Source organism: Dichomitus squalens (assembly GCF_000275845.1).
Source record: "Dichomitus squalens LYAD-421 SS1 unplaced genomic scaffold DICSQscaffold_22, whole genome shotgun sequence".
Taxonomy (NCBI): Eukaryota; Fungi; Basidiomycota; class Agaricomycetes; order Polyporales; family Polyporaceae; genus Dichomitus; species Dichomitus squalens.
The window spans coordinates 441,758-454,330 of record NW_006766904.1 but is presented as its reverse complement, the minus strand read 5'-3'; the positions used below and the strand labels follow the sequence as shown (position 1 = coordinate 454,330).

The 12,573-nt window shown below is 55.9% G+C and overlaps 2 protein-coding genes across 2 annotated transcripts; one reads left to right on the top strand and one right to left on the bottom strand.

Annotated features, from left to right (window-relative positions):
* Positions 1–3,157: 3,157 nt before the first annotated feature.
* On the top strand, positions 3,158–7,469 carry DICSQDRAFT_127911 (uncharacterized protein; the record flags this gene model as incomplete). Its single annotated transcript, XM_007367108.1, has 5 exons — positions 3,158–4,725; positions 4,858–5,354; positions 5,404–5,612; positions 5,672–5,889; positions 5,942–7,469. 5 exons carry the CDS (start codon positions 3,158–3,160, stop codon positions 7,467–7,469), a joined length of 4,020 nt encoding a protein of 1,339 aa, XP_007367170.1.
* Positions 7,470–7,685: 216 nt separating this feature from the next.
* Positions 7,686–12,024, bottom strand: DICSQDRAFT_181552 (aminophospholipid-transporting P-type ATPase; the record flags this gene model as incomplete). Its single annotated transcript, XM_007367107.1, has 14 exons — positions 11,552–12,024; positions 11,208–11,433; positions 10,747–11,154; positions 10,420–10,694; positions 10,251–10,372; positions 10,037–10,197; positions 9,877–9,984; positions 9,702–9,814; positions 8,973–9,645; positions 8,639–8,917; positions 8,182–8,589; positions 8,004–8,127; positions 7,874–7,953; positions 7,686–7,820 (listed from the first exon to the last, which is right to left on the bottom strand). Exons 1-14 carry the CDS (start codon positions 11,873–11,875, stop codon positions 7,687–7,689), a joined length of 3,435 nt encoding a protein of 1,144 aa, XP_007367169.1. The 5' UTR covers positions 11,876–12,024.
* Between the last annotated feature and the right edge of the window lie 549 nt (positions 12,025–12,573).

The window sequence follows — 12,573 nt, the reverse complement described above, 5'->3', positions numbered from 1 at the left end:
TCTCGCTGTTACATCGCTCGTATACTGCGCAGTCTTCTGAGCCACTTCGGTCGATTGCTCACCGCCCAGGTGACAGCTGCGAGGTGTGATGCAGGCGCCGGAGCAGCGCCCGGGGCTCCTCCCCGACAGATGCGCAGAGTTGCGGGACAGATATCAAGTTATTGTTCTACGTAGTCAGTGCGTCACTTTAACCAGTCGGATTGGCAAAGTCCGCATCACATGTCTATGTATCAAAGTTCCTGCAAGTGCAAGGACGGCTTGTCGTCTCTTGTCGTGCACGGATAGCGAGAGCAATTCTCGGTAAGTCTCATGCCTCTACACGCTCCCCAACTTCAGGCTTATTCAAGCAATCTTCAGTGTCATCTGGTGACAGGAATCGAGGAAACGCGCGCTATTCGTCCTTGGCAGTCGGTCTTGTTGTGGGCAGCAAGCCTTTCCATGTCTCGGACCGCGGGAGCTACCTTGCGATGTCCCGCATTGGCAGACCCGAGTCCGCATCTGCAAATCAGACTTCCTATACTGATGACATCTTCTATCTAACTCTAAAGCCAGTAACAGCCAGGCAGTAGAGTTGCTCATCGGAGAACATACCGCCAGATATGCTTCGTCGCCGTTGATGAGACGAGTGCTTGTGCCTGTCAAAAATGGTAACCCACGCGTGAGCCCGTCTGTATGTCAGCGTCATGTAACGCAACGAAAGGTCAACTATCTCATAAGTAGAGGATGTCAAGATCGCAGTATACTTACAATTGATCCGCTCACGAGCCAATACTCCACCACCGGGTGAGTCTTCTCTCCGACTCGGGTACGTCTTCGCCTAGTAAATCTGTTTGCTACGCCGTTACAATGAATATGCACAACTCAACAGTCGCTACCCTCCGATCGCGATTGGAAAGGTCCGTTCGTACCGAGTGCTCGACCATAGGGGCCTCGAGTTTCTCGTTAGCTCTCTTGCGAGATTGAGATGTCGAGCCGCATAGCACTGGAAGATGAACTCGAGGGGTATGAAAGGCATGCCATCGCGAAGATACTTGGCAATGATCTCATGAGGATAGTTTTTAGACCTACACGTCGATTTGGCAGCTCCCAATAATCCACCTCGTAATGGGCGGTGCGTGCTTCAATTCCATATACAGCCCCGTGGCTTCGAGTCTATTGCTGGATCACTAGGTATCGAGTCATTGCGAACAAGGAGCGCACGCACGCACGCTCGTACTGCACAACATGCTAATGAACTTGCACGGATCCACCTCGGGCATGCCATGGGCTCACTCGCACGCTCTGGGGCCACGAGTCCACCGGCAAGCGATCGCACAAGCTTCTTTTAGCTTCTTTGACACAGTGCTGCGCATGCTGACGTTGCCCTGCGGACGACGACTTATGTTGCGTCGTCGAGGTCGATGTCCAAGGGTGCGCTCGCCGTTACGCCCTAATCACAGAGCACACGTGATCACTTGTGAATATTGAAATAGTTTCGATAACCCATTATGATACAGTGACCGCATAAGATAGCGCACCACGTGCGATAAGCGCCCGAAGGAGGCGACAGAATTGTGGCTCTCCTGCGTTACCGAGGCCACAGGGTGGCACAAGAATTGGGAGATGGGTAGATAGAAAGCTGAAGGTCGTAGATATGTAGGGTGGTAGTATCAGCGTGATTGCTTGGGGAGGTATAGTGATAGGAAGTGCGCAGAGCCTGTTTTTGGGGGCAAAATGATGGCAGACCTATGGAATCATACCATTGCATCGGGCTAGGGCGGAATTGACATATAATACACTAGGAATGGTAGGCTACATATCACATGAGTATAATGGTCTTCCGCTAATAAGCACGATAGGGAGAGCCGTGGTATTCAGACGCTCAGAATGTGCTTCAAGTACCCTGATGACAGAGTTGCATATCGCTCAGCCACATCACAACGTGCTACCATCAATATCACTGTATGTGAAGTACGTAGAAACCTCTACTATCCCTCAAGGGGTTCTGCAACGCCAGGAATGATGGCACCTGCCTCTCCAGCAACAGTGATCTATGTATTCCACAAACTTCAGGCATTGTTGAGACTGACATCTATCATATGTCCTCCAATTTTCGTAAGATTCTGTGGAGCTGAACGCGAGCTATGGGGATGCCATGTTCCGAGCACCTACATGAAAGGGGTTTTGCAAAACCCATAAGCGCCTGAAAGAAACGGCTTCCCTAGGATGTCTACCCATCCTCGGAGCTATCGGGGGTGATTTTTGTATTCAAAATACACCCAGACATTCATCCAGAAAGATATTTGAGCTTTCACAGCGAGAGACAAAGAGAGAACTGTATATCAAGTTGGGCGTCAACTCGCTTAGAGGTGTAACTAAATGTCTCCTGCTCGCAAAGGCGTCCTCCGGCTCATTTGGCTCCAAAAAGTTGCCAGATGATATCAAAATGGGTGTAGTATTATGTGTTTGAAATATCAGAGCGATGCATGAGGAGGGGAGGGAGAGCTTGGGGTTTTGCAAAACTCGCAGATTTTGCAAAACCCCTTGAGGGATAGTATGCATATCTGCTAAATAGATCTCTCCTTACTCAAGTCTGTTTGCAATGTGAGGGAAGGTTCCAATCGCTCATTTTAGCGCTGATTGTATTGTTGGGTTCCCACCCTTCTCGGTCAGTGCCATGTTGACCCAAGCTTATAGATGCCTATGCATTTTGTACAGGGGTATGTATTGTGTATGATCGCGAAATTCTGTCTCAACTGAATGGAAGGTCATTTTTCTGCTATTTTACTATGATATTCCTCCAAAAAACAGACTCTGCGCACTTCCTATCACTATACCTCCCCAAGCAATCACGCTGATACTACCACCCTACATATCTACGACCTTCAGCTTTCTATCTACCCATCTCCCAATTCTTGTGCCACCCTGTGGCCTCGGTAACGCAGGAGAGCCGCAATTCTGTCGCCCCCTTCGGGCGCTTATCGCACGTGGTGCGCTATTTTATGCGGTCACTGTAGTTTTCCAATCGTCCAGGCACCTCCAGAACCGGAGTCAGTACAGTCCTCTAGCCTTCATGCATTCCCCCTCTCCAGATCTCGCATTTCCTCAAAGTCGCGACGACGGCTCTGCTTCTTTCTCATTCTAGGCTGACGACGATATCTATTGCTCTCCATCTGGAATGACTACGGCAAAAGCTAAGAGGTCCGCAGCTCGACCACCACCTGCTCGGGTGACCCGACCGGCGACTCCTCCAGCCCCTGCACCTGCGGCACCGAGCACGAACGGCAAGAAGAACAAAAAGAAGAAGAAAGGCAAAGGGAAGGGCGTCGAACGCAACGCACAGGTGCCTGGATCGTACGACGCAGATGAGTACGAGGACGAAGAAGACGAGGACGACGAGACGGCGCTCCCGCCTCTCGAGCCAATGTCCCCTGCACACTCGCATCCGCACACACACTCGCACCTGCACGCACACCGGACGGTGAGCCAGCGGACGGGGCTGTCGCCGGAGTTAGCATCGGTGCACGTGTCGACGACGGCGTCCTTGTCGGCGTCGCTCGCGGCGCACCTGAAACCGACGACAGCGGCGGAGGCGGAGCTGCTCGCCACGGCGGATCATCTCGCGCGGAGCATGGAGGGGGCGGAGGGGGGGCTGGTGAACGACGAGTACTGGGCATCCTTCCCGGATCACCTGCGCAACTTTGTACGGCACACTTACTCTCAGTTGAGCTCGGCTGGTAACGCGGACTCTGCACTGAAGACGCAGGCGATGTACGCAATCGCACAGCAGATGCACTCAGGCGCGAACAGGGACGGCGGCGGAGGGCGGTACCCGCCGGGCGCATACCCTGGGATGCCCTTCGACCCTGCCATCTTTGCGGATCCACAGTTTGCGCTGGCGATGGAGCAGGCGGCGGCTGCGAACGGCGCGCTGCAGGCGGACGGGGGCACGCTGGGGGCGGCGAACGTTGTGCTGTATCCGGAGGAGCAGGAGTACGGGGAGGATGAGTACTACAGCGAGGACGATGTGGACGACCTCGACGACGAGCTCGGCGGGGAGCGGCGGTCGCAGGCGGCGGCGCATTTCACACTCTCGTTCGAGGACCCGCTCGGCCGCCCGCCGGCGGGGCTCACGGCGGCCGCGGCGGAGGACGGGTACGGAGGGCCGAAGAAGAAGAACAGGAAGAAGAAGAAAAAGGGAGAGGAGCGGGCGTCTGCCGGGGACCCGGCCGGGGAGCGGCCGGAGTCAGAGGACGAAGGCGGGGCGGTGACAAATGGCGGGCGGCCAGTCTCTGCTACGAACCGTATGCCCGCCGCACGCCCTCCGCCCGCCGCAGCCACAAACCCGCCCCCGTCGTCTCGCGCGGCGGGCAAGAAGCCCATGGCATACACTCCTGCTCCCGCGCAGGACCCCCCGCCCCCGTCCCGTCGCGCCGCCTCCAAGGCGCCGATCTCCTCGCACCAGTACGGCCACAATCACACCCATCACCATCCATCGCCTCCATCCTCCAACGCCTCCGCCCCACACAAGCCCAGACCGCCAGCCTCTGGCCAGCAGCCGCAGAAAAACTCCAAGATATGGTCCACGAGCACCACCGAGGAGCGCGAGCGTATCAAAGAGTTTTGGCTCGGTCTGGGTGAGGAGGAGCGCCGGAACCTCGTCAAAATTGAGAAGGAGGCCGTCCTGAAGAAGATGAAGGAGCAGCAGAAACACAGCTGTAGCTGTGCGGTGTGCGGGCGCAAACGGTACGTCGTGTTCTTTCTTCCGTCTCCGAAAATTTTTCCTGAGATTGCCCTTCCCTCGTCGTGTCTATCGCCCATTCATTGGAACCTGCAATATTCGGTCGTGTGCCGCCCGGATCGCGCAACGCAAACAAGGAATGCTATTGAGGAGGAGCTCGAGGTACTGTACGATGCTTATTACGAGGAGCTAGAACAGTACGCGAACTACCAGCAGCGATACATCTCCTCCGGCGGGACGCTGCCTCCACCTCAAGGGCCGGGTCCGTTTCCGGGCAGCGTCGAGCTGGACAAGAACGGCGCCGTCATCAGCCCTCAGCCTCCAGACGCCCACCGCGGCAAGGCCCTCATAGCCAACGGGCGCAAGCCCGTCAAGCACGCGGAGAGCGAGTTTGAGGACGACGGGGACGATGACTATCCGGATGAAGATGGGTACGAGGATGAGGAAGAGGACGAAGAGGAAGAGGAGGACGAGGAGGATGAGGAGGACGACGCGGACCCCGAGGACGAGGATGAGGTGAAGCAAGACCGGCGGCCCACGGCGCCTCGCCGGCGAGCCGTCAATGGTACCAAGGTCAACGGACGCGACGGTCTCGGTAACTTTGGGAACAACCTCACCGTGACCGGCAAGTATCGTCATTCGCGAACCACTACAGCGTATGTATATTAACTCCTCGGAAGTAGGGAACATCTTGACGGTCGCCGATGATCTCCTCAAGAATGACGGACAGAAGTTCTTGGAGATGATGGAGCAGCTTGCCGAACGTCGGATGCAGCGGGAAGAGGAGGCGGCAGTCGATATTGAGGAGGACAGCGAGGACGAGGACGACGAGGGCGATGAGGACGATGAGGAAGACGATGAGGATGATGAAGACGATGAGGAGGACGAGGAGGTATGCACCTTCCCTTCTGTCGTCCCTCAAGATCGATTTACATCGGCATCTCGTTGTAGATCATGACGGAGGAGCAGAAGATGGAAGAGGGGAAACGAATGTTCTCCATCTTTGCGGCACGCATGTTCGAGCAGCGCGTGCTCCAGGCGTACCGCGAGAAGGTCGCGCAGGAGCGTCAGCTCCAGCTTCTCCGCGAGCTCGAGGATGAGGACAAGCTCAGCAAGGAGCGCGAGGCCAGAAAGCAGTCGCAGAACCAGAAGAAGAAGGACAAGAAGCGGTTAGTGTCTATGTCGAGCTTGTCGCGTGCCATCATCTGATGTCGTGTGCAGACAACAGAAGCTAGCCAAAGAGGAAGAGCGTGCTGCCAAAGCCGCTGAGAAGGCCGCTGAGGAGGCTGCTCAACGCGCCAAGCAGGCCGCTCTCGAAGAGGAGCAACGCAAACGTCGTGAGGAGGAGCGTGCCAAGCGTGAAGCTCAACGCAAGGCGCAAGAAGAGGAGAGGGCGCGCAAGGAGGAGGAGCGTCGAAAGCGCCTTGCAGAGGAGCGAGAACGCGAAGCCGAACGCGAACGGAAGAAGCGCGAACGCGAGGAGAAGGCCAAGGCTGAGCGCAGGGAGCGGGAGGAGCGAGAACGCAAAGCCCGTGAAGAGCGTGAGGCCAAGCTCGCTGCTGAGCGTGCTGCAGAGAAGGCGCGACGCGAGCAGCAGGAGAAGGAAGAGCGGGAACGCCGCCTTGCTAAGGAGAAGGAGGAGAAGGAGAAGGCTGAGCGGGAGAAGGCCGAGAAGGAGAAGGCTGAAAGGGAGGCTCGCGAGCGCGCTATCCAGCAGCAGCAGCAGCAACGTGCAGCGGCGGCCAGGAACAACGCGCGTGCACCTACCTCACCGCGGAACGCCGTTCCCTCAGGCTCTCAGCCATCTCCCAGCCGTCCTACCTCGCAGAAGAAGATCCTTAACAAGCCTCAGCAACCTCCTGCCCCCACGCCTCCTGTCCTCCAACCTCTCCGTCCTCAGCCGCCCCAGCCCCGCGCGCCTATGGTCGGTGCGTCGCAGCCTACTACGCCCATTGCTCCTCAGATGCCACCGCATATACCTCCTTTGACGCCAGTCTTCCCTCCGTCCGTCGGCGGCGTAGGAGTCATTCCTCCGGCGCTGTCTCCGAGGGTACCATTCACTCCAGGGCCGTTTGTAGGTGGTGTATCCATGGTCCCCGGGCCGTCCATGCCTCCAGGTCCTCCACCGCCACTAGCTCCTTCAGCCGTCCCACGTGGCTTTGGAAACGGGAATCCGTTCGACAATGGCTTCGGACGTGGATTGACACCTGCGCCAATCGCCCCTCCGAACCGTGCAGTGCAGAACCCCCTCGCTTCTCCCACCCAGCTTAACCTTGCTCCTGGTCACCCCAATGGCCGCACTCCCGGACCTGACCCTGGTCCTATCACCCGTCCTACCATCGCTCCCATCGCACGACCAACAGGCGATGCGTCGGGCTCAGGCTCAACATCGCCCACTCGGCGATCTCCCAGCCCGAAGGGTGTCCTCGGCTCGGCTGCGCTGCTTGCGGATGACGACGAGGTGCTGAGCACTCCTGCTACTCGTCGGGCTGTGCCTGCCGGAGCGGTTGGCCAAGGCTGGGGCCCAGCGACGTCGACGAGCCCTCGAGGATCAGTGTCATCACCATGGGGGCCGCCTGGTGCACATTCCGGATTCCCTTCCCGTGCACCCGCACCTGGACCTCCTGGGCCAATCGGAACGAACCTATGGGGTTCGCCGCCGAATCCTGACTGGCATCCGACTCCCGGCTTCTTCGGAGCACCTTTTGCTCCCCATAACCCTTCCACTGCACCCCACACCGGTAGCTGAATGTTGAACAGTAGGCCTCCTCCCCACCACGCACGTACGAGCATCCCACCGTCTTTATTTGCATCTTGACATTCGTTCTCACGATCTCCCAATGTTCAATACTGCAATGTCTCTTATTCTGACCTTAGCATGTCATGTCTCGCTGACAAGATCCAATCAATAATAGTGAAATCCAAGCAGATCGCGTGCGGTGTCCATAAATTGATGAGTGCGTAAGTTACAACAGCTTACTCGACGCGGCGGGCGCGACTCTACTACGAATGAATTTGATAATGTACAGTGGGAATGCACTGATAGCCACAATAACCGCCACCTTCCAAGCAAACCGGGACGACAAGACGAAGGTTAGATCTGCAAGGTGGTCAGTATACTTGCAGCGCGTGTATAGGCAATAGGGGGCTCACCGAAATATTCAGGTAGGAATGTCATGCTAATAGCGTATATGAAGAGTGTTACGATCTCTGAGACCACCATATAGATATGCCTATAATTAGGTAAGCTTCGGAGTTACACAGTGGAGGGTAGGAGACATACCATGTCGTGATTTCTAGTGCGACCATTATGAGCTCGTTGAGAATCAGAGCAGTGAATGAGATGGAAACAATGTTGAGGAATTCGTTCTCGAAGAGGACGAGGGACATGATCATGATCGCAGCACCTGTGATTTCGTATCAGCGTTGCGCAGCTCGCCATTGTTTCCTCGAATTCTTACCTTGATAGACACTGATCATGAGCCAGATGAAGAACGTTTTGTACGACAAGACGCGGCCCTTAGTAAGCTCCTTGTACAACTCAGGGTACAGTAGCGCGAGATCTTCGTTGACGTCTCGATCGAGCACAAGCGAGAATACAGGCGCCATCGTGTACGCAGTCGCGTATCCGACCATGAGCCAGCCTTGGTACAACGCGATCGGAGCGAAGTAGAAGATGGAAGAGAAGACGGCTTGCATGACCGAGATGATGAGACCACGGTGGATGACGAATTGCGCGAGCTTCGCCGAGCGACGGTAGGAATTGCGGCCATGCCAGAGCAGAAGCTTGGTGAGATAACTGAACTGCGTGACCGAAAAGTCGGCAGCGAGCGAGGCTTGCTTCCCTTCCTTCCCCACGATACCGACACCTACGACACCGTGAACACATGTGACAGGAGAGTCAATAGAACTACTTGCCAACATCGGCCGCCTGGATCATGCTGACGTCGTTACCACCATCGCCAATACAGCAGACACGCTTCTTGGTATGTTTCCGGATGAGCCGGGCCACGTCCGCCTTCTGCGTTGGAGAGCATCGGCAGGCGACGACTGCGGAAAGCTTGGTCGCGATCTCGACGAATTCATTCTTGAACATGTTGAGGCACAGTTGAAGCGACTCGCCGTCGATGACGAGACAGCAATCGAGCTTTTGTTGGAGGAACTCAAGTTGGTCGCGCACTTGGTCGGATGTCTTGACTACGCGCGAGGATATTAGCATACACACGCAAAGGTCGGAGTCTGAAACACTCACGCTTCGCCACCTGGTGAATGTACTGGTTACGCGCCACAAGCTTTGTCGAGATCGCAATGCAGGTCGCGGTCTCGATTTTGTCACCAGTCAACATCCAGATCTTGATCCCGGCGTTCCTCAGCAGCTCCAGCGTCGACTTAACCTCGTCTTGCAATTTGTCCTCGACACCTGTCAAGCCCAGCAGCTCAAGATCGTGCTCAAGCAGCTCCGCAACAATGGCAGCCATAGCCTCGTTCCGGCCCTCGAGCTTGATGCTCGCCAAATGGTGCTGCTCCTTGAAATGGTTGTATGACTGGTCACTCAGCCTCCGGCGGGCCATGACGAGTGTCCGCAGGCCTTCCCGCGCCATGTTCGCACACTCCTCCTCGAGCCAGTCGTTGCGCTGCACGATCTTAGTCATGACGACGTCGGCGCCCTTTTGAAGGAACGTGATGTCCCCTGTCTGCGCGTCGCGGACGATGATGCCCATGCGCTTCGACTCGGATGTGAACGGGAAGATGTCGAGCACGTCGAAGGAGATGCGCGCGCCGGTCGGCGTCTGGAGCTCGATGCGGGTGCGGTCTCGGAAGGTCAGGCGGAGGCCGACAGATTCCGTCCATTTGACAATGGCAACCTCATCAGGAGAAGACGCCTGGTAGGTGACGGTGCCGTCGTCATTGTACACCGGAGTAACCTGGAGGAGCAATGATTCAGCACACGGTCGCTAGATCACGGGGGACACGTCTTTACGTTGTGGCAGAGCGCCAAACTCAGGACCACGTCATGCACACGTGAGGACATGTCTCGACGACCCCTAGTGGCTAATTGGACGCCGGTCTGCAAGGAAGGGTGTCGGCCATGGCCTGAGACGATGCCCTGATGAGTGCTGATACGAACGAGAACTATAACGCTCCACTAAGCTCACCATGTTCATCAGCTGAACCGAAAGCCACTGCCAGCTGGTGAGCAATTTCGTCCATGGAGTCGTATCCATAGGACACAGTGCCCATATGCAACTTCTTCATCTCCATCTCTATCGTAGAGCAAGTCAACTACTTGTGCGCACATGTGCAGGGCGAACATACCGTTTTGCGTCAGCGTGCCAGTTTTATCGCTAAGTAGATACTCTATCCTTCCCAGTTCCTCTGGAAGCGTGCTCGTTCGCACGATAGTGTTGGGTATCTCGTTGTCAGTCATGATCTGTTGCGCATATACCGTCTTGCCCATATCCAAGTTGACGCGCAGACTGTCGGGAACGGCATTAGTTTGCACTTGCATGATGTCAGGAGTATTACGTACCTGATGGGTATGATGGAAGAGAAAAGAATGAGAAAGCGGAAAACATAGATGTACCATGGGCCTCTGAAGCCATTGAGTGCAACGAGGACGAGAGAGAGTGCGAAGGTCACGGCACAAAGGATCTACGGGGCGTGAGGCACGGATTATAGATTCGCATGGAATGGCTGACCTTGGCAAGTCTGTTGATCTCGACGTCAAGGAGACCAACCTTCGTCTCTGGATGGCTCGTGTTCATAACAGCACGAGTCTCGGAGCCAGTATAGATGACGAAGCCGACAGCAGACCCGGCAGCAAGCACAGTGTTAGACCAAAGCATGTTCTCCGCAGTCAAGGGCTCCACAGTCGGGACCTGAACCATGGGGACATCGTCCTCGAGCAAAGATGGAGGGGAATTGATCGTAAACGTCCCGATGAACGTATGAATATCCTTGATCGGCGCGTCCGCTGCGAACGGATGAGTCCGTTGGCTAGTGATGCGCTCGGGGACAATGCGTACCGTATATCTCTGCGTCCACCGTCAGCAGTTCCCTGTCGCTGCTGAGCTTCTGACATGCAGGTACCGCCACACGCAGCTTCCAGTCCGTCTCACCATCCAGCTGGTCTGTACGGATGAAACAAGTACCAGAGCTGTCCGAGGTCCGCAAGAGCACAAGATCAGCAGGTACCCGTTGGTTCTTCTCTAGCACGACAAGGTCTCCGACGCGCAGGCTAGAGGACGGCACCGAACGGGTATAGGGAATACCCTCCGGAGACGACTCAGAATATTCCGAGGGATCAAGCACAAGGTACTTCTGCGAGTTCGCTTCCCGGTCGCGCTGATTACGCTTGTAGTCATCATACGCCTCCTTTCCCATGGTCACGGTGAGCACGAATGCGAGAGGAGCTATGTAGGTGACAATGAAACCTGCACTTCACAATTTATCACTTACTCAAGAGTGCAGGACGTGCAAGACGCACCAATCTTGAGAGCTGGGATGAACTGCGATAATGCAACCAGAAGGAAGTAGAGGTTGAAGAAGAACTTGAACTGTTCATAGAAGACGAGCGGGAGGAATGTGAAGACGTTGAACTTCTGATTGCGGACCACATTTGGCGGGTATTTGCCCTGCAGCTTCTCTGGAGGTCTGAACGGTATTATTCTTGACTTGTCGCTGGACTTGCCTCTCCGCGATGATGTCGACCGCTAGGGTTTCAGATGATCAGTAGCGAATGGTTGTGAAACACGGGCGCAGGAGCAGGGAACATCCAGATGCCCCAAAAGCTATAGCGCAATGCGAGACGTACGCTCTAACAGTACATACCTGTGAGGTCTCCCGTATCTGCTCCTCAGGCTCATCATTTCGAAACCCGCCATCCTCGTGCGACGCGTCTCCAAGGAGAGTCTCCTCTTCCTCCGGGTCGTCCGCATACCTCTCGCGCCGCTGGCCCTTCCTGCTCACAGATCCAGAGGAAGCGACTGCCGCGCGCACAACCCCGTGCATGGTGCGTCCGCTGCTATTGTCGGGTTCGAGACCGTTGGTACCGTTGCCGTGAACCTCGTCGCCGGGTTCGCCGTTATGGAGGGGAGTATAGCCTGCCCTAGACTTTCTGGTTCGTCCGAAGGTATGCAGAGGGATTTCGGACATGTACCCCGGGCAATACCAGATACAAGTACGTCGTCAATTCACCGAAGACCAGTAGTAGATATGGGTCCAGAGCATCAAGCCGAGAAGGTAGTAGAGCTGCGTGCCGGCACTTGGAGCGACGCCTCACACGCAGCTGAGCTACACTTGACTGAGCGGGGGACAGCGGAGTTTGCGGAGATCGTAAAGGGAGCCCTGGTATTACAGCGCCTTGCATAAGTCCGTGAACGCGCGGGATTTTTTCTCTCCGGCGTCTAACCTACCCGACCTGCCTAAACAGGCCACATCATGGTCACAGGCCCAGACACGACGGGCAGCGCTCGGGATCCCTTCGCGTGAAACGGAGGTTTGTTTTCGGGAAAGTCGTAACTTGTCCCTTTGCCGACGCGTGCCAAAGGATGCTGAAGGGTCGGCAATGGGAAAGTTGTACTTGCTCAGAGGTTCTAAAGCCCTTTGACAAAGAACGATTCGAGGCGGTGCCCGTAGTGAGAGCTCCCCTGCGGCTGAGCCCGCTCGCTGGGCCACTGGCATTTCCAAGAGTGAGTATGCCATGGGCCCAGTAAACTTGCGCATAAGTACTTGTAGTCATACAGTGTGCACAGTGCACAGAGATAGTTTGCATGAGGGCAACAGTCACTGCATGAGATCATATCAAAACGGGCCCTTGCCAATGAATACATGACTTGCGATGCTGTGGGTGG